This window comes from Caloenas nicobarica, chromosome 1 (assembly GCF_036013445.1).
Source record: "Caloenas nicobarica isolate bCalNic1 chromosome 1, bCalNic1.hap1, whole genome shotgun sequence".
Taxonomy (NCBI): domain Eukaryota; kingdom Metazoa; phylum Chordata; class Aves; order Columbiformes; family Columbidae; genus Caloenas; species Caloenas nicobarica.
Window position 1 is genome coordinate 25095050 of NC_088245.1, and position 25948 is coordinate 25120997.

General features: G+C 37.1%; 1 protein-coding gene across 1 annotated transcript in view; it reads left to right on the forward strand.

The window, feature by feature from the left end:
• The window catches only part of CADPS2 (calcium dependent secretion activator 2), a 308472-nt gene that overhangs the window by 271552 nt on the left and 10972 nt on the right, over window positions 1-25948 (forward strand). Inside the window, exons 23-26 of the mRNA XM_065627091.1 lie at window positions 1314-1388; window positions 4879-4962; window positions 5080-5112; window positions 14122-14229. Of these exons, the coding sequence (XP_065483163.1) occupies window positions 1314-1388; window positions 4879-4962; window positions 5080-5112; window positions 14122-14229 (300 nt within the window). The remainder of the gene's footprint in view (window positions 1-1313; window positions 1389-4878; window positions 4963-5079; window positions 5113-14121; window positions 14230-25948) is intronic.

Sequence of the window (25948 nt, forward strand, 5' to 3'; positions counted from 1 at the left end):
AACTATGGAAAATTCTTTGATGTATTTCTAATATGTTATTTCACTCTTCTGAGATGTTTGCCGATGTTTTTCTGATATGTGTCTCCACATTTTCCAAGCATTTTTAAACTTTAAAAGAAATTAAAACCAAAAATTAACATGCATGGTGTTGGTACCTGTAGCAGATACATACGTGTGATAGTTTTATTCTCTCTTAGGTTCAGTAGGTGCGATGTTTAGAAAATCATTCCTAAATATATTAAGCAGATCAGATTTAATGTTTTGGTTTGTATGGCAACAATCTGAGACAGATTAAAAATAGCCTTTAAAAACTTAGAACTCTGGAAACTATTCAGCTGGCAGCTGCTAAGTTAGGCTAATGTTTATACTGACCTTAGTACTTTTTCTCTGAGCATTATGCTGTTAACTGTTCCAAGGAGCCTTGAACTATGAAGATAGGGTTAGTCTTTACAAGTCACATTTTCTGTGAAGTGGCTATTGGGGACAATCTTTCCTGTCAGATAAATGCTTCTAAAGGAAGAATTACTGTTTAAATTGATGTGCCTCCTTGATAGAATGGGATCCCTAGTTCCTGTTAATTTCAGGAGGGAGCTCTGTAGTATTATCTAAAAAGTCTTTCAGATTTATTTTAAAAGCATTTACTTAAAGGCACCTTTTTTGTGAAAAAGCAAAAGAAAAAGGCTATGGAGAATGAAGTCTGGTTTATTATGCCTTTTATGGCCTATTAATTTGTTACCATCTATTCTGCTTTGTTGATGAAATTTTAATTTTGCCCTTGCTTGAGCATATTGTAAGATTTGTATAAACTCCAGCTCACTGTGCTAATAGAAAGGCTCTTTTAGGATGAACAATCGGAGCTCATTTTATTTCTAGAGGACATTTAAAATAACTTATGAATGAGAGTTGTCAGACATGAAATGCTGTATTAATTAAATCTTATTCTAGTCTTTTTTGCTTCTCCAGCTAAACCAACCCTTTAGAAAAAAAATACATGGCCACCTTAATTATATAGGAGAAGACAAAAAGTATCCTTCACATTCCTTCGCCTGAATAAGAATAAGAACTCAATTCATCTAAATAATAACCCCATTAGCTGCTTAACTCAACAGTGTACATGGGAAAATTTTCAACACAGAATGTAAGAAAGTGTTGATTGGGTGGATCATTTTCAAGGGTTTGTTTGTCCGATGTTCAAAATTATAATTTTAAGTAAATCTGATCTGGCAGGGTTATCAGCTTTGTACCATTTATGACTTATGACAAAAGTGTGTGTTCATAAACATGCTAATGCTTCTTTATCTTTTGAAATACAGCAACAATACCATTCAAAAATAGACGACTTGATTGAAGAAACTGTGAAAGAAATTATTTCACTTCTTGTTTCAAAGGTAAAACAATTTAGATTTTAATTTATAATAAAGTAGAAAAATGCATCTCTATTGAACTTCTGAAATGTCTTTAAATATCACAGTTTTTCTGTACACAATGAGGCTGGCAGACAGCAACATGATTTGTAAATAATAGTCATGCCAATTATACTGAATTTACAAAATTAAATTTTATAACGCATCAGGTAAACAATTTCCCTGCAACTTGCTAATTGAATAAGTTTCTCTTCTGTGTTTCTGTTATAGATAAGAACTGCCAGCAGCTAGTAGAACTGGCAGGACTTGATTATGCCAATATTAGCTTATATGTAATAGCATGTTTTATTTTTTGTTTAATTTTTCACATCAAAAATTTATTCCTATCACTAAGTACTATTCAAATTTTCTATTTAAAGATGAACAACATCCAGAGTATCAGTATAACTTTGTAATGAGATTTTGTTTTACAAACCATTTAGTTTAAAAAGAATCTATAATATAAGTTGCTATTTCTTGAAATCTACTTTGTAGGGTTTTTTATATTTGAAAAGAAAATATGTTTTGACATAATATGGGTACTTGGAGAACAAGTGAAAAAAAAGTTAAACAATGTCTTATGTTACTGTAGCACCTCTACTCCAACAAAAGTCTTAAGTGTTCGGTATAAAACAAAAGCTTTCAGTCCCTAATAGTTTGAAGGACACGGTAAATAATGATAGAACAGAAAGATTTTGTAAGACACTTTGTTTTCTGTGCATTGCAAACTACCCAGAAATATCTGACTTTCAAAATAGGAGAAATAAGCTGTAGATTTACAATTTGCAAGTTAGCGGGCAAAAAATTTCATATTTTCATCATGCCTTCATTTTCACTTGTTATAGCTTGCTGGCAGGGGGTGGGGGGACAAGGAATCTCCTTTTGGATTGACACCCACCGCGCTTGCAAAGGCATTGAAGAGGAAGTTTTTTGTAGAATCATTGTAGAACTTTAAGCAAAATGTGTCATTTACTGATAAATGTGTAAAAAACACGCATGTTTTTTCTCTAAAGTGAAATTTTGATGTATACATTAACTACAAATGGTTCAGCTCTACAATTTTGAGTTTTACATGCTGCCTGTCACCACTGACCACTGACCTGTCAGGTTATGGATTTAGTGTTCCTGAAGAGGAAGAAAGGAGAATTTAATCAGGGAAAATCATACTATTAAAGTTAAACCTTTTTCTTTTTTTTGTTTTTTTTCTTTTTTTTTTTAATATCTGATATTATAGAAGAAGGAAGAAAATAGTCATATTATTCCTGGATGTATGCACAAGGGCTTCTAGAGACAATTGCCATCAATACAGGGGGATTTGCATTATTAGGTGCCACATATACCATTATAAGAGGTTGAAATCTTGGAACGGGAAGCAAATATTCTGTGTCATTGGCTGGTGATTAGAAGCTTAACTGCTCTCTCCTCACTTGGAATGTGAAATGCCAATGACATCTTGAGTCCTTCTGTTTCAAGGCAGAAAGACTCTGAGGGTACAGAGGAAGGCTGATGTTTCACTCTTGGTTTTGGCCAGGAAAAATGCACATCAATGTGCATAATATCCATCTGTGTTCATTTTTTTCAGCAGATATATTTTAATTATTTTTTAGCCTTTGCATGTGTATTATTTCATTTGTGTTGCAGTGAAATAAGTGTTTCAATGATTATTTTTAACTGCAAATAATCTATGAAAGTGAAAAGAGTACTTTCACTTCAGTAAGACTTTACTTAATAAAGACTACACTGTACATTTTGTACACAAGACTTACCAAGCCAAAGCATTTAACAAATCACAGGAATAGCACAAAACAGTGAAACAAAGCACAATATCTGTCTCAGGGTAGCCAACTCAGAGAATGTGAGGTATACAGATGAATGCTCTTAGAGCTTCACGTTTCATTATGCTGAGATCTCAGAAGACAAGTTTCCAGCTTCGTAACTAAACCCTTCATTTATACGGACATCTTTGACACTGCAACATTTTACTCTCTGTTCTTTTGTGTCCCACTTGGATTGGAACCATTTGTGGACACCGTGGTGTTTGTGAGATCAGCCCCTTCCGTAGCAGATCTTTGCACAATGAGGCTGAACACCCTTCTGCAGAGAGAATTCTTGCCAGTCAGGTAAAATGAGTTAAAGTATGAACAGCAGCTTCTCGCAGGCCTACAATGGCAAAGGAGGAAGCTGGTATTTGGTCTAATAAAGGGACTGTAATTATCCTGTGCAGGGGATGCCGAAACAACTGCCACTCTCTCTCGTGATGTGGTTTTATTCCTTGATTGGCACCTACATACTGGCGTCTTAATTAATCACTGTAAATATGACAGGTTAGATTGATAAATGACACGTGTAGGTTTGCACTTGCTCCTGCTCCTTGAACTGTTAAGAGCAGGGCTTATCGCGAAGTGATGATCTCAGTTCCTCTGGAGGTGACACTGTTGTGACACTGTTACAGTGCCCATTAACAGCATGCCAGATGGAATTTCGTTCTGTCCTCACACTCATAAAATGATACTCATGGTTGTTGGAATGACTGTATTGGGAGCAATGGATGACTTTTAAAACAATCTTTATATAAACTGGAAAGCAATTCATATGTGTAAAATAAATGTGCGTTAATACAACAGCTGAGAGATATTTTATGCTACGTACCACGAATTACTTGAGCAACAAAACATCACAGAGGGACGTGAGAAGGGGATTTGTTTGCTTTAAGGCTAATTTGGGAGAGTTTAAACATTAAGGCTATAAATAATGCAATTAATAAGTTTTTTTTGTCAGAAATAAATTTGGGCAAAAGCGCCTTTTCATGCCACTTGCTGAGTAGTCACACTACACAGAGAATCACAGGTGAAAGTATAGGGGAGAGGAACAACACCATACCAGAGATTTGGGGCCTACGTTTTCTTGCCCCTTCTTGCCTGTGTAGTAGCAGTTCAACAGCACATGCTGTTGCTGAAGATGAGCTGACAGAAAAGGCTCATGTTATTACACCGCTGAGTGAAATCAGGGCTGGGTTTCTACTCAGTAGCAAAGAGGAACATGATATCAAGATCACCACCTTTAACAATTGTGCTCCAGCATCTTCGAAGCTGTGATGTTAGAAATCGTGGTGCTAGAAAATAATGAGTGTTTTATACCCAAAATACATGCTGGGTATACATGGTCCTATATTTAACCACCTCCAGAAGCAGCAAAGTGGTGTTGGGTAGCAGACCCACCTCAGCAGAATTTTGGGGTTGAGTTTCTGTTTGTGCAGTGATTCAACGTTTTCCATCAGTCCAATTGATAAGTTAAGCTGAGTAAAGAATGTTGTCCTTGATTTCAGCACTTCATGAGATGGAAAAAGTGATCAAATTTACAGTTTGCTTTGCCCTGCTGAACAATAAAAATCTGAGGAAGAAGAACTCAGATTCTCGTACAAAATATTTACTTCTCATATTGTGTGTTTAGATTTTTCTCTGTGCTTTTCCTCCAGGTTGTTTCAGTGTTAGAAGGTGTGCTGTCTAAATTGTCAAGATACGATGAAGGCACTTTCTTCTCATCATTAGTTTCATTCACTGTAAGTATTTGGATTCACAGTGGTTCTGTTCTTGTATCTGTGCATAATTCTGAAATTGTGCACAATCTGTAGCAATAAGCACTTACCGTGTGTTGTTTTATTTTTGATTTTCTAAAGGTGAAAGCAGCTGCAAAATATGTTGACGTTCCTGTAAGTACAACCCGTTTAATTTATTTTTTTCTAGTGTTCATAGTAATTCAAAAATAGGGGTTTTGTTAGCTCACATTATTTGTTGTTGACATTTTGCTTTCCTATAGAGATTCATTGTAGCTTTACACAGAGTATTTAAACAGCCACTACAACCCTCAGACGGCATTTCATTTCCCTCAAGCAAAGCTTAGAAAGGTTATTCTCAATGCACTTTTTCAGTTGGGGAAGAGTGGGCACCGTAACTTAGTCTTTTGTAGGGGTCTTTCCATCATTTTGATAAATCGTTCAAAAGTGTAAGATAAGCAACAATTAAAAGCATCATATTTGAGTATCAATTATTTATTGATTTCTTACTTCGGGACCCGATCTTGTTTGTTTAATCCCTTGCTTGCTAAATCTCTATTTGGTTTAAAATTGCTTGTGCAATGTTTATTTGATGTAAATAAAAACTAAATGCTGTAGCTGTTGGAGCTCTTTTATACATAAAAGCAAAATTTATCTATCAGAATATTTTTAGTAGAGTATCATAGTAGAATATATTTTCTTCTAAAAAAGCAAGGGAGAAGTTACATGAACTTACAAGAAATAAAATTATAAATATAGAAGAACACCAGACATGCTCGACTTTATGGTTGCTAGAAATCCTTTCACCAGTTCTATACTTAAAAATAGTTGCAAGTTTACGTTATTACATATTACGTATTTTTTTAAAATTCATGCATGATAAATAAAAGGAAAAATCTTTATTCCTGGAATTTGTAATTTCGTTGTCTTTGTATTCACTTTATTCATAATATAACAAATTGAAATGTTTTTGTTTGGATTATATTTTCATCATTTTTTTCTTATTTGATTAAATGTGGACTTTTTATTGAATCGCATATGTTTTATAAAAAGGAAAAAAAAAAAGTAGGTTTGATCGTGCATTCAAAGGGATGACCTCACATCAAATCCAGTTAATTTAGAATACCTCTTGTTAATATATTGTACTGTGGAGCTTCCCCAAAAGTTCCTCGGCAAGGTACTTAATATTCAAAATCCTGAGGAAAAAAACTAATAAACAAACTACAAATTCATTGATTCCGCCAGCGAACATGAAAAACTCTCATAATTACATGGAATATCTATGAGAAGGAGATGTCAAAGTCTTTTACCATTGGCCTAGATGTGTTGATGTCAAAGTCAGTGATAATGATAAGGCTGAAAAATACCTTTGCCACAAGTTCAGGGGAATATTGCGAGTCAGGTCCCACAGGGATACATTGCTCCGGAGGGAGGGGAAGGCAGAGAGGGGACATGGTTGCTGGAGCCCCGTTGCCTTTCTCACATTCACTGAATGGTGTTGCTGGATCTGAAGAGATGACCAGATTATCGACAGACTATCAGGATCCTCGCATTTTACAGCCTCTTCACTTTTCAGCTGTCCCACACACCTTTCCCGCAGCCCAAGATGTGAACTGCACTAGAGAAACAGTCCTGCAGTTGTAAACTACAGGTGTAAACTGTGCTTCACGGAGGCTGTGGATCTAACCAAGCAAACATTTTCCAAATTCTGGAGGACATTTTCCCTGGGTTGAAGAAGTTTGATGGATTGGGGGGTTGTTTTGCTTCTCCACATTCTTCCCCTTGTTGTGAAGATGCAGTTGAGGCCACAAAGAGCCATTACTGTCCCGAGTGACAGTGAGTGTCCAGTCTGAAGAGGCTCTACAAACACCGCTTGTGGAAGTTACAAATTCCAACTGCAAAAGAAGGCTGTACATCATCAGGTTGCAAGGTCATCTCCTGGGTTCACAGCTGAAGGGAGAAGTGGAGAGGGTGGCACAGGGTGACTGGAGCTCTTGGTCATGTGATGGTAACCTGGCAGGCCTGCACTGAACCTAATTAAATGCCTCTTGTGGGGGTGTACTTTGGACACATCTGGCTAAAAATCTGCAAATTTTCACTTCGTTAGAGGACCCCATTCTGTTCCCATGCCCCACCTTCATTCGAGGGTCTCACTGGGTCACCGTGGCATTGTCCTTAGGGTCCCCGAAACAGAGATGTTGCTCGCTTGGTAGATCTGGGGGAGAAGGATGTTGTGGGGAGCAAAAGGCCTTTGAGGGTTTTTTAAGTGTGTGAATTCAGCAGAGGTTTTGATCTTCGATTATCAGACTGAATATTTGGCAAAGAGGGAAAAACACGCTGATTTACAGTGAAATAAGAAGAAACTAACTAGACAAAAGAGATGTTAGAAAAAAATGAAGGTAGTATGTTTTAGAGAGAGGTAAAGGAGATTAAAAAAGTGAAAAGGTAAATAATAATAGAAATAATAAAGAATTCAAAGAGAATGAGAACATTCTTGGATGATTCTTGGTCATTTTGAGGAAAAGGTTAATTCTATTAACATAAGTAGGTGATTTAGAGTTTGTCACAAAGACGCACGCACACTCCCCAGAAGGCACCCCTCAATTCCTTAGGGCCAGGGTGGGACATGTGGACTCAGACATGCAGTTTGTTTGGCTGATATGTTTGTGAAAATGTTATGTTGCTATCTACCCTTCCATCATTACCAGATATTTATTAATAAATCCATCAAAAAAAAAAAAAAAAAAGAAGTTTCATCTCTTCTTTTTTAACTTGTTAAAGAAAACATTCAACATAAGCCTCCATTTTTCAGAATGCCCTTTAGTAAGTGAAACATATGTGGTCACCTGGAGCTCTCATCACTTTCCCAGTCATTGCATACAGGGCTGTATGGACACTGTGTGTGTTTTGGTAACTGAAACACCAAAAGCAATATTAGTAACAGTACAAAATAACCCAGACTAAGCAGAGTAACAACAATGAAGGCTTGTGATTTCCTAAAAACAATAGTGAAAAATATAGTTGCTATTACACTCTTTTTGTTGGTAATTGTCGCAATGCGCACTGCTCCAAAGTGAAAAAAATTGTGGTTGCTGTGCACGTGAAAAAAACCAAATGTTTGGAGGAAAATAACACAAACATTACAAATAGAAGTAGTACATCGAGGATGCAATTTGTTCTCTTGTTAATGCTATGTTTTGATGTTTAGGAATGCAGGACCTGATTTAGGTTACAGTTCTTTTTAAAAAAACAACTCACCCAAATCCACTATAACTCTTTGTTAGTTTCTTTTAAAGCCCAAGCAATCCTTAGGAGATGTAGAGGTACAACCTAATTTTTTTCTTTGTTTTTAATCTGTTCACAAAGCCAGTTAATTAATGAGAATAGAGAAAGAATGCAGGAGAATTGAGGGCAAAAGATGTATACTGTTAATCTCAAATGATAATTATTCCTCAGTCATGTAGATAATTTCACTGTGTTCAGTTTCTCATCATGTAAGTCAGTTTTGCACACAAATAGCTGTATCTCTAGCTGGTCATTTCTACACCCATTTGCCTCATTTACAAATACAACAAGAGCAATTACTTATACAAATTGAGCATCCAGTTACATGCATATTTATATACTGCTTTTTGTTCAGAAAGGTATGTTTAAATCCCTTTGTAGGAGCCAGTAATCTATGCCAGTCATGTAGAGGGCACAGAAGGAGCCTAATCCTCCCTCACTTCATGTAGGCCACCTGTCATACCAAGTGCAGAGAGGCCACGTGAAGGACCCAGGGCTGACAGCAGCGCACAGCTCGCACAAAGCCCGGCCTCTCCCTCCGCTCCTGCCTTTATGTGGGGATCAAAGGTATGAAAAGGGGCCTCACACATGTGCCAGGATTTGACTTACGGGGTTCTGTAGAGGCCAAAGCAGGAACTCTGCCTCCTGCCAGGCAGATACAAATTGGGACCTTCCAGATTCCTCCATTTCCAATATCACACTTGGACTGTGTGGCGTCTTTTAGCTGGTTTTAAGAAGCAAACAACTTTTTTTCTGAGAAATCAGGTGTGGCCATACTGTGCCATTCATTTTTAAGCAGGGTTTACTTTGAGACCTCTGTTTAAAAATAAAGAGCACAGAACAGTCATTATCCTCATGCTCAGAGCTTCTTCTGCCTTCCTCCTCCCAAGCCTGGGAACTAGCCCTTCTGTTTTCAGATCCGTGAAAATAAGATATTGGAGAACTGGAGGGAAAGCCCTGCATCTTTTTTTTAAGTAAACAGCATCATCTGCTTAAGCAGTGTTTGCGAGTTACCTCTGAAATGGAGACCAGAAAGATGGCTGCTAATCAGTAGGAAAGTTCAAATAACAGAGTAAAACATACTGATATCTGATTTTGCCAGAGTAACTGTAGCATGTTGAATACCTTTTGCCCTGCAGCATCAAGATCCTGGTGCAAACACTTGCGTGCCTGTGTTGCCCCGTGAATGCAGTGAAACTACACATATATGTAAAAGTGTTCACATAAATGCTTGCACAATCACAGTTTAAGTTCCGCATGACAGTTCTCTCTTAAAAAACCCAAATGTTTAGCCTTCGCCAAGATTGCTTTTTCATCTACATTAAGATGCATTAGAGGCAGGGAAAATGCATTGTATTTTCTCATTTAAGCAAAATAATATTTTTCATAACCATGTGAGAAGAAAATATGACCTTTAAAATAGACCAATTGTACAAATGATGCATCCTCCTGGGTTAGGTATTTTGATTTGTAAGAAATTAAGGGAGTAAGGGCTTGTCATGAGTACAAGTAGATTCCGTTCCAAAAATATTTTAGTGATATTTTAATTCTGTCATCCCAAAGCCCAAGCGATGAGCCATGCAGCATTTAGAGGAGAAATTTGAGGCAGTGAAATTTTCCAACTTACTCTTTCATGTGGTGGTGGACACTGAATAAGGAGCTCCTGTGTTTCCCACAATAGCCCCCTCCAGCTCATCACTCCTTTTCATTTCATTGTTACATCCACACTGCAGTTAAAACGTCTCCCTCCAGGATGCAGGGAAAAGGAAGGGGGTGGAGAGGAGAGCAAACACAAAATGAGATGAAGTTTGTTATTATAGTTAGTCTGTAACATCTGTTCTCATCTTTGAAACATCAATGCTTTGACGAGATAGCAACTCAGTAAAACTAGATATTTTTTTTTATTGGTAATATCAAGAATACAGGCTTGTTTAATACTCTCTGATGCTAAGAAATGTTCTGTGACAAATGCCAAAGTGAGAAAAAATGTAAGTATTTACAGATGTACGTGCATTTGATGGAGATTTGTGACAAACTGTTGCATTGCAAAAAGCTGTGCAAAAACTTAGGTGTATCTCTCCTGTAGGGAAAGGCTAATACTAGTGGCACCATTAAGCTTGTTGCAAACCTTTCAGCAGTGAAATATTTGAATGCCTGCAAATCAAGGCAATGCAGCATTATTTTTTACTGGGTGCCTCAGGCATATTTTGCCAGTGGGAGCAATGTGTGTCAATACAGCTTCTACATCATCTTGGAAACTGGAATATTTTAAAATTTGCCTCGTTGTTAAATAGGCACTATGATAGTGTTTTCCTATTTAAAGTGGAAAAGTTAAGATCTTTCTTCTTTATCTGAATTTGTTGCTCTGAAAAAGTGTCTGTTGATCTGGACCCACCTACCAGTGAATAGTAAAAGAGACAACCTGCACCTGTGGGATTAGGTGCAGCCCCAGGAAGTAAGAGCACTTGCAGTATATAATTAACAAGGATTTTTTTTTTTTTCCCAAACAGCATGTTCATCTTGCCAGGTTAACTAGTGATTAACCCTAAAAAAAAAGAATGTGCTGAAGCCTACACCCTTGTTTAAACTCATTCACTCACCAGTGTATTCAGTTACTTGTGTAACCAACGACAAAGTAACCCTATTTACAACTCTTCATTTCCTGGTATTTTATTTGATGTCTTTGTGTTTCCAGTTTCTCTATTCATCTCTTTGTTTGGTTCTCTTTCATTTTCAGATAGGCAAAACATCTTGTCTACTGTTCTGAATAAAACAAACCTACAATAACTTTTTATCTATCATAAAAAAACCACTTTTTTTTCTTGGGGAAGTTTTCAGACAGAATACCTTTTTACACTTATCCGGATAAATGTACCAGGTTAAATTCTTCTCCCAAAGATGTGCAAATAACTCTCTCCCATTAACTTCAGCAGATGTTCTGCCAGAGGTTCAGAGGAGCAGAATTTTTTATTTTGGGTACAGAAGTGGAGACTGAGTTGCTTAAGTCTGTCTGATATTAGTAATGAAATGCCTCCTGTGACAGTTACTTAAAATATGTCTCAGTTTCTCTTTGTTTCTCTTTTAAGGTATACCCAATTGCTTAATCATTGTTTGTTTTGGGGTTTTTTCTGAAGTTTAGTAATCCAAAAGAGAGCCATACAAGATCGTGTAATCAGAGATTCCCGTCTAATACATAATACCCATTTAAAAAAAAAAAAAAAAAAAAAGCTAAAACATGAAATATATAGCACTAAGCCTGTTTCAATTTCAATGCTTCTAATAGCTTTCTTCTATACTTTCACATATTTAGAGAAAACAAATAATTTCAATATATACAATATGGAGAGACAATTGAGTATTTGATATACTATTGCTTAATTCATTGCTTAATGTGTGTTTTGCCCACCATGAGCAGTGATAGTTAGCTTGCAATGATTCTGGTGAGTTTTTAAAACAGAGAGTCATACTGGTGGAGTATTGATAACTTCATTACCCAGACATATTTCTACCGTAGGCAGGCACTGTTTCAAAGGAAAATTAATTTTTTTTCCACAGCAATTTCAAAGATAATTATCCCGCACACATTAAAGAAGGATGAAGTGTTTTAAGGAACTGTAATTCTAATTGGTAAATGTCACCAGCTGTTGCAGTTACTCTTACTTGTGTATATTCTTTTAATGATTACACTCCTGTGCCACAAGCTACATGAAAATATATTCACTAGGTGTGAAATTCCCATATGTCACAGCTTCAAGACTAGGTAAACATCTCAAAGATAAGGGGAGAGAGTTAAAGCTGGTGAGAAATGTTATTTTTCTAGCTTTGGCTGTCTGCAAGATGAACATTTTTATTGACCTTAGTAAAATTTTAAAAATGCATGAATCGGAGAACCATTAGGTTTTAGCATTCAGTGGAAGATTCATTTTTACACTTGAATATATATCTCCAATGACTATAATCAGCCTTTAATTTGTTAGATTTTCTCCTGCACCCACACCCCAAGATTTCAAAATATTTTCCCATTATCCCTCCAAGTTAAAACTAATCCAGTTCCAATAAATTGCCCATCAAGTTTTAGAAAGTACATAAGGTTTCAACGCCAATTGTATTGTTTTCTACCATCACAAATGAGCATGCTGAGAGAATATATGGAGCTTTCTGGTTTAAATCTCTTAAATCACTTTGTGAGTTAGTTTAATTTAAAAATGTTTCTGTCACATTTTAATGAAGAAAATACATTTTTATAAGTGAAATCTATTGACTTCCAACAGATAACTGGTTTATCTGTTGTAATCATACACTTTTATTTCTATGCTTAGGATCAAGGTGTGTAACTCAGATGTAAACATAAATGGTCCTGCTTTCCTCTTAACAGTTTCATGTAGGCATGTATGTATGTGATAAGTTTTTTTAAACGATCCAGGAGCTTTCACTCACTGCAGTTTTGAGGAGAGAATGTTCTCATCCTATTAGTGTAATGGCAGTTTCTGGACGGGTAACAGCTCAAGCATGTTGCACCTCTCCTTCGTTCTTGTGCTCAGACCTGTTTATCTAAATTATAATACATGACATATGTGATAATAAGGAGTGAGAAAAAATTAAAGTTATCTACTTGTAGACTAAAAAAGAAGCCTTAATATAAAATTATGTGTATTTTAGCAATATTATCATGTTTATGCATAGAAGTCTTGAAAATATACTAAATATTTCACTCTTACAGCTTTGTACATGTGCTGTTGTCAACCAATAACAGCTTCTGAAAAACAGAGATGACTTACGCCTGGGAATTAAGGGACTGAGTATAGCTGCCTTCATCCTCCTTCCCTAGAGCTGTTAATTATTCTGTGCAGTCAGTTTTAGCCAAATCTGAATCCTTTATAAGTAGCTTTGTAAGGCTTGCTGTGAAGTATTATAAAACTTAGCCTTCTTTTGCATGCCATGAACTTTGAAAACTATTATCTGAGAGCAATTGATACTTTTACAAACTCACACAGAGGGCATTTACAGAAGGCTTTCCAAAGTGCTTATGTTCATTCTTGGTTCCTGTTAGGGAAAAGCAGAATAGCATTTTGTGGATATAGTGGCCCAGAAGTCCCGGCTGGGCAAGAGAGAGCAGTTTCAGCAGCCTCTCTGCCTGGCCTGACACAGTGTCGCACACACGTGACATATCCTGGCCTGTCCCCTGTTTGGGAGTGTGGTATGAAAATTATACCTAATCTGCCATTCACACAGAACATACGTTGGTGCAAGAAGGGAAACATTTCAGCCCTTGCTCCTTCCCTGGTCATCTCTGAGCTAATCATGCCAGTGCAACAGTTTCAGAAAAACAGGGCTACAAGTCTGCTCTCATACCAACCTTTTTATGCTGTTACTCTCAGGAAAATACTTGAACTTAGTAGAAGTTAACCTCAAACACAAAATTCAGCTGTATATTGGAAGCAAGTTGCAATGAATCTGAGGTGATGCAAAGGGAACTGACTGCTTTGTTCAGCCATTCTCTGAATGTGATAGCAGGATCCGGACCTTGAGGGTGGAGAAGCTGTGGCAGCCTCGCTAACAAAAAAGGGGAAAATGTCCAAGTTTGCCATTGATGTTATCAGAGCCAAGACTTCATTCTGTTACATAAGGCAATGTAGATTTATGACTCAAGCATCCATAAACTTTAACACTGAGAACTTTATTAACAGTGAACCCTCCTGAACTTAGTTACTAACTCAGAATTCACTAGCAGATTTAGTCAATACAGTTTATACATGTGTGAATGTTGTAGCATAATCTCAGTTTTCCTTATGTTTAAGTATAACTTATAAGTCTCAATTGTTGAGTGGTCTATCTCTTTCCCTTCCCACTACTTTTTCCCCTTACTTTATGTCTCCACAGAAACCAGGGATGGATCTAGCAGATACGTACATTATGTTTGTTCGACAAAACCAGGATATACTTCGAGAAAAGGTCAATGAGGAAATGTACATAGAGAAGTTATTTGATGTAAGTAATTACCCTTTAAAAGCTTGCTGATATCACTACTGCATCAGAAGGGATAAGCTGCATTTTGATGATCTGTTTTCAGCAAACCATTCAGGTGTTCTTCCCTGTTGATCATATTTACTCTTGCTTTTTATTTATCATGTTCATCTATCAAGGATGGCCTTCTTTAAGTGGTTACTGCATGAAAAGTTTAGGTGCTAGAAAACATCAATAAAATGGGTAGAAGATTTGAAATAGTATATTTCAAATTTCAAAATATTCAAATTTCAAAATATATTTCAAAAACAGTATATTTCAAATATTACTATTTGAAATAGTAATTTTTTTCGCTGTGATAGTTCAATTTCATTCCATCTTTTGATTTTGAATGTGCTAATGAACAGAATTGGATTGCCATGGTTTGTGGCCTCCATTGCAGATTTCCCCAAGTAAAGAACAGAAAGTGGCCAGTTACGCAAGGTACATCCACGGGTATGACTGGTATTTTCATGGAGTGACTTTTAGAATTTTGTTTTATAGATTTTTGTTTAAGCCTTATAATTTCTTAAAGTTGACCAAACTTTTTTTGAATTGTCAAACTGGTTTTCAAAATTCTGCTCCCGCTTCTGCAAGTTCAGAGTAATTATCTTCCTCATCCTCCACGCCCACACAGTGCTAGCTATCCTGTATCTTCGCGATAATTTCCCTCAGCTTCGATACTGGCTTCCATAGACTCCTCCCACTCCTTCTTTTGCCCTGATTTCTCTTCTTTTTGTTAGAAATTACCACCTACTCTACTAAAATTTTCCTCATACAAGGCTCTCCTATATGGCCACTAGCAACACTGTTGGGCATATTTCTGCTCATTCAGGTTCTGACCACTAATTTGAGTCTAGTATGTCCCTTTCTGAGTGGTTTGAAGGAGAAGCTGTAGGCAACTGAAATTGTACCTTCTGTATAAATTCAAAGCACTACAGATGTAAAATATGTCTAAAATAAAAGTTATTATAAATTCAGATCAGTTTACATGACAATGACACCAATCACTTATAATCATGTAGGAATTTGAGCAGGGAAATAAGTAATCTCTGGCACTGTGCAATGCAATTCATTACAAAACAAATTCTGGAACATAATACACATTTTGAAATGTATTTATTTGTGTGTCATCTCCTAAGTATTTTAGAAAGCTTTGCTGGCAGTTTCGTTTAATTATGCAAGTTACAGCAAATGTTTTCATAACAGCAATTCACAGCCTTTACTGTGACACTACAGTTGTGGCAGTCACAGAAGGTCCCATAACATAGACTCTCAGCCATGGTATGTCATGTCAGTGTTTGTTGTTTGTTAGACTGGGTGGTCAAAATGAGACTTATCTCTCAGATTTTATATTTCCAGACACTCCCAGGCAGCTTTACAAAAAAAAAAAAAAAAAAAAAAAAGTATCATCTGTTTTAATAAGCTAAGTGCTAATATGTGTGAAAAGAATGATTTTATAAAAGCTTTGATGCCCTGCAGGGGTAGAAAAATTATCATCCATCCAGCTGGCACCTTCACAAAGTACTAAAACCATATTAGCAACTTCTGCTTCAGTTTGCGTTTGCACTGAATCTGCAAGCATATGTTTCATTTTCAAGTTTCTATTTTTTTGTTTTTCTTTGGGGTTATTTTTGCTTATGTTGTAATTTTCTGAATGTTAATAAAATTACGTGCCTAAAGCCAAATCTGACTCTCACTGGAGAGGCCACATTGATTTTGTTGATGTATTGGGATTGGACCAAGTCTTAGGCTGTGTCTGTAGCAGTGAACTGGCCAGGGCCAGGGCACAGGTCTGAGAACTAGCAAGTGATCATCCATACTATTAAGTTACGAGTATGATTCCTGGTGTGATTTTGGGTTAGGCCAACTAGCGCTAGCCCAAGGACAGAGTCTCAGTACAACTGGGGTTAGCGTGGACCTCTTCCAAGTTTTGTTTCAGTAATCAAGCTTTTCAGCACCAGAAAACATCTCTTGTATGGATCCAAGCCATGACATAACACTTGCCTTGGAGATGCAAAACCATTCCTCTGCCCTTTTACTCAATAGCGTGCATCCTACGCTGTCATGGCCAATGCTTAGAGCTGTAAGGAGAGAAAAAAGATGTATATGATAAGTATTCTGTGTATCAAATACCTATTTGCACCTATATTTTTCTTTATATGTGGTGATATCACATTTTGACATGACATCACGCTAGGAAATATAACCAAATGGACAAAATCAAGTAAATGCACTAGCAAATATGTAACCTCATAGCATGCAGAAATTTAAAACAAAGGCATTTCACTGTGTTGAATCACCTTTCCTAGGATTAATTGAGATTTAGAACAGTATGACTGAGAAAGATTTTGGCCATGATTTTTGGAGGGATTTTTTTTAAATTAGTGATATAACAAAACCTAGATACAGTTTATAGATTCAATTCTATCAGGTTATGTTTCAGTGGAAAGAATCAGATATGCTGAAGTTTTTATATAAATATACTTAAAGCCATTTCACTGGCTACAGTTGTAGATCGCTGTTGATTTCCCCTTAAAGTACTTGGTATTTGCATCAAATAAGAAATCATCAGCAAAGCAAAACAGGAAAAGTGCATGTCTGTGTTTCATACAGGGAAATACCTCATCCAGAATACCCAAAAAAACAGACTGTTCTGTATGCTAGAAGTGATAGTTACAAATATAGACAAGATCAGGCCTCAGACACTATTTTAATCCAAAAAAATGTGTGTTTACAAACTATTTATGCACATATTTCATTGACTTGATTCAGGGCTGCTATACACTAACAGCTATTACAGTGACCAAGAGAACAAGATATCTGTCATATGAAGTAATGTACACATCAAAGAGGATCATTTAAATTGAAGAATAGTATTAATACAAGTAGAAATGTCTGCCACTGCCACAAATATGTTAAAGCTAGAATCTGTAAAATTTGCTGTCTATCTGAGAAGTCCCAAACTAAGGAGAAGACAAAAAATGTGCGTTGCTTTGTGGTGGTGTTTGGTATGCCTGGAAAAGCACTACCATGGTATACCAAATGCGGGAAGAAAAAAAAATAAAAAAGATAATGGAATTTAAACTTGAGATATGAATCTTTACATATGTGAGAGGCTCAGATCTCAAGGAGACTTTGAAAGAAGCCTGGGCTGCTGCTTTTTTCTGCACCGTTTCTAAAGAACTTAAAGCCTATGCTTCAGTACTTCTGCTGATCGTACAGTAGAACCAAGGTGGGTTTTTTCCCTTCCTTTACTCCAAATAACTTGGCTTCTGGGTACATTTCATTCTTCACCTGCCCTGGAAGGGCTCCAGACAGCACAGTCAATATGGCTTGGTGTTCCTGCTAGCACCGGTCTCTACAAGGTCAGTGTGCCGACTTCTGGTCCTCCAACTTAAACATCACATTGGGAATCATGTTGTTTTCTGCCTGGTCAGTATGTCAGAGACACTTTGGGCTTTTTGTCTTCCTTTGTAGTGTGGGACATGGTCTTCTTCCCAACAACAGCTGGGAATTTTGCTTATCAAATTCCTTCCTGTCACAGGAACTCAGGATATTTATCTCCTACTCTCATGCTGTAGAAGCTTATAGTTGTGAGGTTTTGCTTGTTTGTATGCCTGTTTGTTTGTTTGTTTGCTTTTAGCTGCAGATCTTAAAGAGCACTGGGAAGTCTTCGTAATGCATCGTACATGTGGATGGTCTGCAGTAGCTCTGGGCTACATGTCTGCTCCATGTTCATGATTCCTGTAGGCTTAATTCAATGATCCATGTGATTCCTTCCAATCCAATACTCCACTGAAGTAAACTAAGACAGTGAAATTACATTTGGACAAGTTGCTCTAATAAATTCAAATAAATCAAACTTCTTCTACCATTAATCCTGCAGTGACTCAGGTAGATTCCATGTATAACAGCTAATCATGAAGGCAGGCATTTCTGTGTTTGTTTAATTATTACTTTTAAAAATTATAATTAAAAGCATCATCCACTGAAACTTTTTTGAAGTTTAATCACTTAAACCATGAACTCATGTTTTAAATAGTTTAGTAAAATGCTTTAGAAACTAATTTGTACTTTAATTATTTAATGTTCTCGTCCACTGTTTGAAAAATACTTATCGTCAGGAAAAGCTGTAGAAGTAACTGTTGATGAATGGGAAAATGAAGTATTCATATAGAATTACACAAACCTAGAAGAAATCTAAAATACTACTTATTATTATTAATGCCCGTCATTTATAAAGACAATCTGTTGGTGGATGATGTAAGAACATTCGTGCAGCCTTTCAAAGAACAATGCTGTGTATCTGCTCACAAAATTAACAAATGTAAAAAATATCTAACTGTGAAATTCCCATGGGGTCTGGTTCTGCACTATCAAAATAAAAGGGAGTTTTACCATTACCTTCAATGAAAGCAGTGATGTGTCCATAAACATGCCAGGTTATCATCACTGACTAGCCTTAGATTCATGTTTCTACCTGAATTTTTAAGACGGGACTAATGAGTCTTGAATTCCTTAGCATTTTAAATTACATTAGACTTATAAATTAAAAACCGTTTCCTTCAAAACAAGATTGGATTTTATTAACAAACCATTTGAAAAATATAAGTCATTTTGCATAAAGCACTGTTTAAAACATGGATACAATACTTTCTGTAGTAATGTAAAGTTCCTAAGTGCCACTTGGGTAGATTCACACTTTCTTGTACCTGTTAATTGGACAAGAAGTATGAATATTCTTGTCTGAACACAGAAAAAATTCATTTCAAAACCCTTCTTGGCTTATTTGCCATTAAGAGCGTTATCTAATAGGTTATATTTGTGTTGGGTCTATTGTGAAAAATTTCAGTTGTACTATTCCAATATTATTAAGACTATATATGCAATGAAATATTTATGCAATAATTGCTTCTTTCAGAAATAAATAATTGGTTAAGACAACAGTTCTAACACACCAGTGTTTTACCATTGATACAACTTAAAGGTTTTCCAGTTTCCGGAGGCTCTAATTTCTGAGAAACCTGTGCACAAGTATACCATAAACATGTAAGGTAGTCAGTGCGTGCACTCTGGAAGGGTCAGCATTGGCAAACAGGTCCCTTCATCATCTTGTACAAGATGCCGCCTGTCAGCACATGTTGACTTTGGCCCTGGTTGTCCATCTCTGACGGGTGTTGAACTGGTGCAGTATGACTGAATAGTCCTGTTGACTTCCCAGGGACTGTTCACACGGGTGAATGTCCTCGGGGTTGTGGGCTCATGCAGGGTAACGATTCAACAAGCAGCATAAGGGATGTTAATGGCAAGGAACTCATGCAACTTTATTTGAAGTGCAGAAAGACTGAACGTCTTTATGAGTAGTATAAATGCTTAAGCACTCCAGATTTACAGAGCTGCTTTTGGCTTTTGTATTTCAAAAGTTCAGATGTAATGTGATATTCTTTTTCTGTCGAAAAAATGCTTGTATTTTGTCTGGAATGTGAATTAAATGCTAATAGTGTTCCCATATCACAACCATTATTTTCCTTTTCCATTAGTAGCAGGGATGGACAATTTAAGTTCAATGATGTACTTGATATTATTTGAGGTAGTAATTATTCTCCAAAGATTACTGTGGCATGTACTTCATTCTGTGCCTAAATGGAGATATGAAGTACTCATCTAATTCATTTCTGTTTGCCATCATATCTGCAAGTACATTTTTAGCAAATGCTTTACTCAATTGCATCATTTCTATAAGTTTTCTGACCTTTTACAAAAAATGTGTTAAAAATGTGCAAATGCTTCCCCCTGGCAAGTGAGATAATCTTCAGCTGGTGTTACACAGCTAAGAGCAACACATATTTTAAATGGGAGTTTTCTGTAGTACCAACTCCTTGTACTGTCCATGTCTGCCTCAAAATCATAATTACTGTAGTAGTTAGTATTCAACAATGCTTTTCTAGAAAACTTCAATTGTGATTTTTTTTCTTATTCTCCAATTGCTTCCTGACGCATTAATTTTGATAAGCAATCTTCTCTTTCTTTGTTATGTAATTATTTGCAAGCGTGTGATTTGACAAAAAGGTCTACTTTTCAATCTAGATTATATGCCAAGGCAACTTCAGCAAGTTGAGACTAGGTAGAGCTGGTTAAAGGCCACTTTTGAATCAAAAGCTGTGTTTGTATTAACCTCTGAGAAACATGAGAGGACCGTGCCTAATTGCTTAAAAGACACTCAACAAAAATGGATTGTAGCTTGTTGATCTTATTTCTTTGATAACTCAGAATAATCTTCAAGAAATATGTGGGCTTCTTTCTCAGATTCTTGAAATTTGATCACAGTGCAAAATTGTCCTTTGGCACAAACCCAGAAATACACATCTTTGCATGATGCACCTGGACATATGTGGCAGGTCTGGTAGAATCAGCTAATTAACAACACAGGCTTAAACAGGCACCTCATCTGGCAGTGTAGTTAGTTGCCTGATGGTGCTCAGCAGGATTTGGTAGTGCTTTTTATTTTTCTATCCTAATGGTCTGCTGCCCACCTAATTTTGCCTTATTGTCAGCCACTACTTACCGCAGCTTGAGGCCCTCCCAGGAGGCTAAATTATTATCAAAGGATTAGGGAGATGTAGCCTTGCAGCTCTGACATTTCTGATTACTTGTCTATGCCAGAACACTAATTAGCTGTGACTAATTAAGAAAAATGTTCCTGCCATAGAAAACCATTTAAAAGAACTGAGAAGTAGAAAAGCAATTGAAAAGCTGAGCAGTGCTCAGATTTGCTGATGCTCTTTAGCTTTTCACCAAAGTCTTAACTCACCTTTAATTATGTCTCATATTTTATAGGGAAAATAGAAAGCTCTTGATATGAGAACCACTCTGCAGTTTTCTCTTGATCTAAAGACATTCTTGTCATTTTAAAACAGTTCGTCGTGTCTTTTTTTGCTAAAAGAAATAATTTTAGAAAAAAACGTAGGCAGTGTCACCAAATGTGGACTGAAAAAAGTGAACTATATTAACTTGCTCAAATATATGAAACTGTTCTTCAAGTGGAAGCAACAACTTGCAAATTTACTGTTCAAAGTCTGTTCAAAGTTCACTAAATTGTTTCTGGTTTTCACGCAAATTAACCCCATTTTTTGAGATAGAAATCTCCATAAAAGAACAACAGTTCATTTGAAAGCTGAAAAATTTAACCCCTGTCTGATTTCATATTGTATATAAGTTGTTGGTTTTTTTTTTTTTCTCTCTGGAATATGCTGAGAAAAGAAGCGCCCACTCTTGGAGGGTGCTGATTATGCTGCTATCAATCCAGCAAAGCTCAGTACTGTTGAAATCAATAGGACCACAACACACTCAAAGCAAAGCAAGTGCTTCAGAGTTTGCTGCTTCAGGATCAGAATATTCAGCACTTTATAAGCTGTTCTACACTGTAGCTGATCTAGAGGAAACCATAACACGATGGCTGGTTTTGTTATGTTCTTGATATGACACATTTCCTCGTTTCTTATTTTTTGATGCCCTTTTTAAATTCTGAATTTCCATCTTGTTGGGTATCAAATAGACCCAAAAGACATAAAAAGGGTTTTCTCAAGATGTCATGTATCCCATAGGCCGGTCTGCATTTCATATTCGTTGCATGGATGTCTGCCACCTTTTACACACTAATTTAATCATAATATTTAAATCTTCCAAGAGGGGGAGTAAGAAACTATGAAATTGATATTTCAATATCTTGCCAAAAGAGTTCCTTGAGTATAAAAGGTAAGTAGGTAATTATTTTTGAGCACTAAATATTGTATCCTGATATTCAGGATTTCTTATGCTGTCCCAAATCCTAATTTCCCAGACTTGTGTGATGTAGAAATCGCTGTAAAAAGGCAATTTAAAATGTGCATCATTAGTCAAAAGAGGAAAACAAATGGAAAAAAATCCCAAACTCAAGGTTTTAAAGCTCATCTGATTTTTTCTGAGGGAATTTTATCAGTTGGGGGTGGAACTATGAGGGCTTTTTGCATGTTGAGAACTTCCAGACCAGTTTCTAGTCTATACTGTTCATTCATTTATATAACTTACTTAAATGCATCTATCCATCACTCACAGTATCCATTCACTAAAAACAATAACAAATTCTATCAAATAAAAGAGAATTCCTTCCAACATCCAGGCACAATTTAATCCTTTAACCTTTTTATCCTGCTAGGCACAAAGTAGCAGCATCTCATTCCAAGCACTGCATTTTTTTTTCTTATCTAGATGGCTTAAAATGTGTCTAGCAACTTAATGGAGTCAATTGAGTGTGGACAACTATAAAAATATAAAATAGCACTGAAACTTTAGATGAGTCTGTCAGTGAGTGTTAACTGTGGCCGCAGCTTTCACATTCTACGCAGTCAGGAGAAATCAATAAGGATTGTACCATTTATATTGTCTTATCTAATATTTGTTCACCATGAAGTGCCAGGCACAAGCATCATCTAGGGAATATTGATTTCTTGATGTACTGTAATTCACACATGTATAAACAGCAGGAGAACCTTATGGTTTCTCAAACCTTACTTGTGGATTTGGTATTTATACTTGTATTTCATTTGGGTCAAGCTTAGTTTAAAAAGGAAAATCAAGCAAAACTCTTGTTTTGTGTAAGTGTTCACAAACAGACACACAACCACATTGTTGATCATATTGCAAGAAAAATAGTGCCAGAAGCGTAAGAATAATCTAGTTTTTCTGTAATGAGTCCGGAGCAACAGAAAGAGGTTGCTGTGTTGTAAATCAAAACAGTACCAGGTGAGGATGCTGCCGAATGCTCTGACAAAGTCATTCATGGGTGGGAAGAGGTTCTTAACCTGTTTGATCACAGGGAAATGAAGCTTTAGTGCTGATTTAAATGTACAAAAGTATTGACCTATATAGAGATTATTTCCTTTAAATAATTTCTAAGTTTCATCATATACTTTTTTTAATTTACACAGCATTGATTATACTTTGTACTTACACTGTACTAAAAGTGTTTACAATGTGCAAGAAATAGAGTACAAATAATGAATGGAAAAATCAGCTCAAAAATAAAAAAGGCAGTGCAGCTGTAAAATCTGCATAGCAGCAAGAGTGCACAGGGGCACTAGGGTCAGAGATGGAAAGGAGCAAACCAGGCACCTGCCCGATCCAGGGACACTTTCTCCAAAGAGATGGGAGGAGGAGAGAAGCAACAAGGAGGCAGGAGGCTGGACCTCTGCTCCACATCAGTGCTGCTCAGCATGGTGCCAAATCCATGGGGTGTAGGAGAGGAGTGGCTACACCACTGTGCAACTCCCTGTCTACTTCACAGCTGCATCCAGCCCTGTCGTGCCACTGCAATGACATGCAGAGTAAACAGATGATGAGTCAAGATTGCTGAGGCGGAAAGAAATAAGCAGCCTATAAATACTCACCCAGAGGAACCCAGGATGTTTTAAATACTGTGATTAAAATATGTGCTTGACCTCCTTCCGCATGGAGCAGGGAGTCGAAAGAGAAGACTCAGGTGCAAGAGCGACTAATGTGAGTGTAAAAGTCACAACACAGACTTTGGCCCAATTTCAGTCTACCTCACTTTTGGTAGATGGAACAGAGTTTGAGAATATACTCACTTAAAGGGAGAGATGCAGCTCACAGGAGGACTCTGCCACCTCCCCGAATCACCCACCCTTTGCCGATGCCTCACTCCAGGGAGCCCCCGGGGAGCCCCAGGTGAGTGGCCAAAAGCAGAGGTAGGTGTAGGTAGGTGTCTCAGCTGGATGCCTCACAGCCAGAGTGAGCCTGGACCTCTCACCTGGCTAATGTTACACATGCACTTAGGCCCGGGAAGACTGCTTAGCATTCGTGCAGCTAAGCGCATTTGTAGGATTTGTAAAGCTCGAGCCTGCTAGTTGAGAGGCTAGTGTTAAAACAAGTAACAACTTGGGCATTTTGTGTTATGTTCGTTTACTTTGAGGATCCAAGCTGGCTTTCATTTCAAGGTCACTCAAGTGATGTCCCCCATTCCGTGCCTTGGAGGGTGTTTGCAGATATGCTCAAACTGGAACACAACACAAGTGTAGCAAAACAGACAGTGTTTGCTCCAGAGAGTTGCAGCACCAGAATAACCTGTGGAAGAACTGTTCACAGGTGCACTGCGTACCCGGAGTGGAGTAGGGAACTTGTTTGTGCTGTTAGTCTCCGGCAGTCATGAGCATTATGTTATTACCTAGTGTTTAAAATCAGAACAGCAACGCTACGTATGTCAAGACACTGAGGGAAGTTATGCATGTCTAATTTTGCACACTTCCAGTTTCCCAGTGCATCTGCCATGTGTGAAGAAGCCAGAAAAAAAATGAAGGTCACAAACATTTTAAAGTAGCATAAATACTGTAAATTGCTGTTTAGCAACCTAGTGTACCATGCAGGGAGAGATGAGAACTGTATATTTTGTATTAGAAGTGTATATTTATTTGTGAATTGGCAGTAGTTCCATAGCAACTAGCCAGCTTCTAATTATAAGCCCAAAATATGAAAACTTGACTTTTCCCCTAAAAGGTAAGATTTTCATATGTTAGATGTTCTTTGTTATTTCAGAACAATATCATTTTTGCCTGGAAGTTTTAAAGATGCTTAACGTGCTTTTAAATGAGGCATATTCTCTATTTTCTTCTCATTGCTGATTTCTGAAAACTAGCCTGCTTAATTTGTTTCCTTGTATCACCAAAATACCTCACTCGTTCGCTTGTTCGTCATTCTGAGTTCTGCTGAATGGGGTCTTTCTGTCAGGGTTTGGATTCCTCTTTCTTTTGAGCACCTTTCCCTTTTCTCCTGGTTGCTTTGGGAGTGACAGCGAGAATCCTTCACTCAAATAGGCAGGGAAGAGACTGACTAGAGACTAAAGTGTTTATTTCAACAAACATTCTTAAGAAAAACAAAATGTTTTTTGAGCTCCCTGAGAAGTTCATTTGAGTAATAGCACAAGAAAGGCAGAAGAAAACCAAAGGAAGGGTCCCACTGGAAGGAAGAAAATCTTTCTTCCTTGACCAAGCAAGGGTGCAAGAGGCATCTTAATGAATCTGCTACAATCACACTGACAAAAAAAGGGAAAGAAGAAAAAAAAAAAGTGTTGTTTGTACTCAGAGTTTGCAATTTGAAATGACCAAGCTAAAGCAGTCTTGGTCCTGATCACTTTATCACAAGGAGTATTGAAGCAGACAATAGCATGTGGTTTCTTTTTCACTTATTTCCTGGTACATGTAGCTGTAATTTAGGCTGTCAACATTTCTGCACATTCCCAAGCCAAAGTTCAAAACCTGATTTAGCATTTCAGGCCTATGGGAGGAAGCAAAACATGGAAGCTGGGTGAAAGCCTGAGACATTTCCAGGAAGGTGCCTTGACAAGTGATGCCCAGCATTAGAAGCATGAGACGCTGGTGGGGATGGAGGGTTGTGCATCAGGGCTCTGTGCAAAGTAGGAGCACGTGAGGGAGCACGGGTCTTGGGAGCATTGCAGCAGAAATGGCACAGCAATAGGGGCACTTTTGGACAGGTCCTTGAATGAAAATGTGGCAAGTAACTAAAGAAAAATGGGGAGTGGAGATAAATGGTTTTTTTTTTTTCATATTACATTTAATATTGATTTAATCATTTGTATTTTCCAGATGAAGGGCTTATAAACGTCCAATTTTTTGTGTAGGGGAAAGGCTTC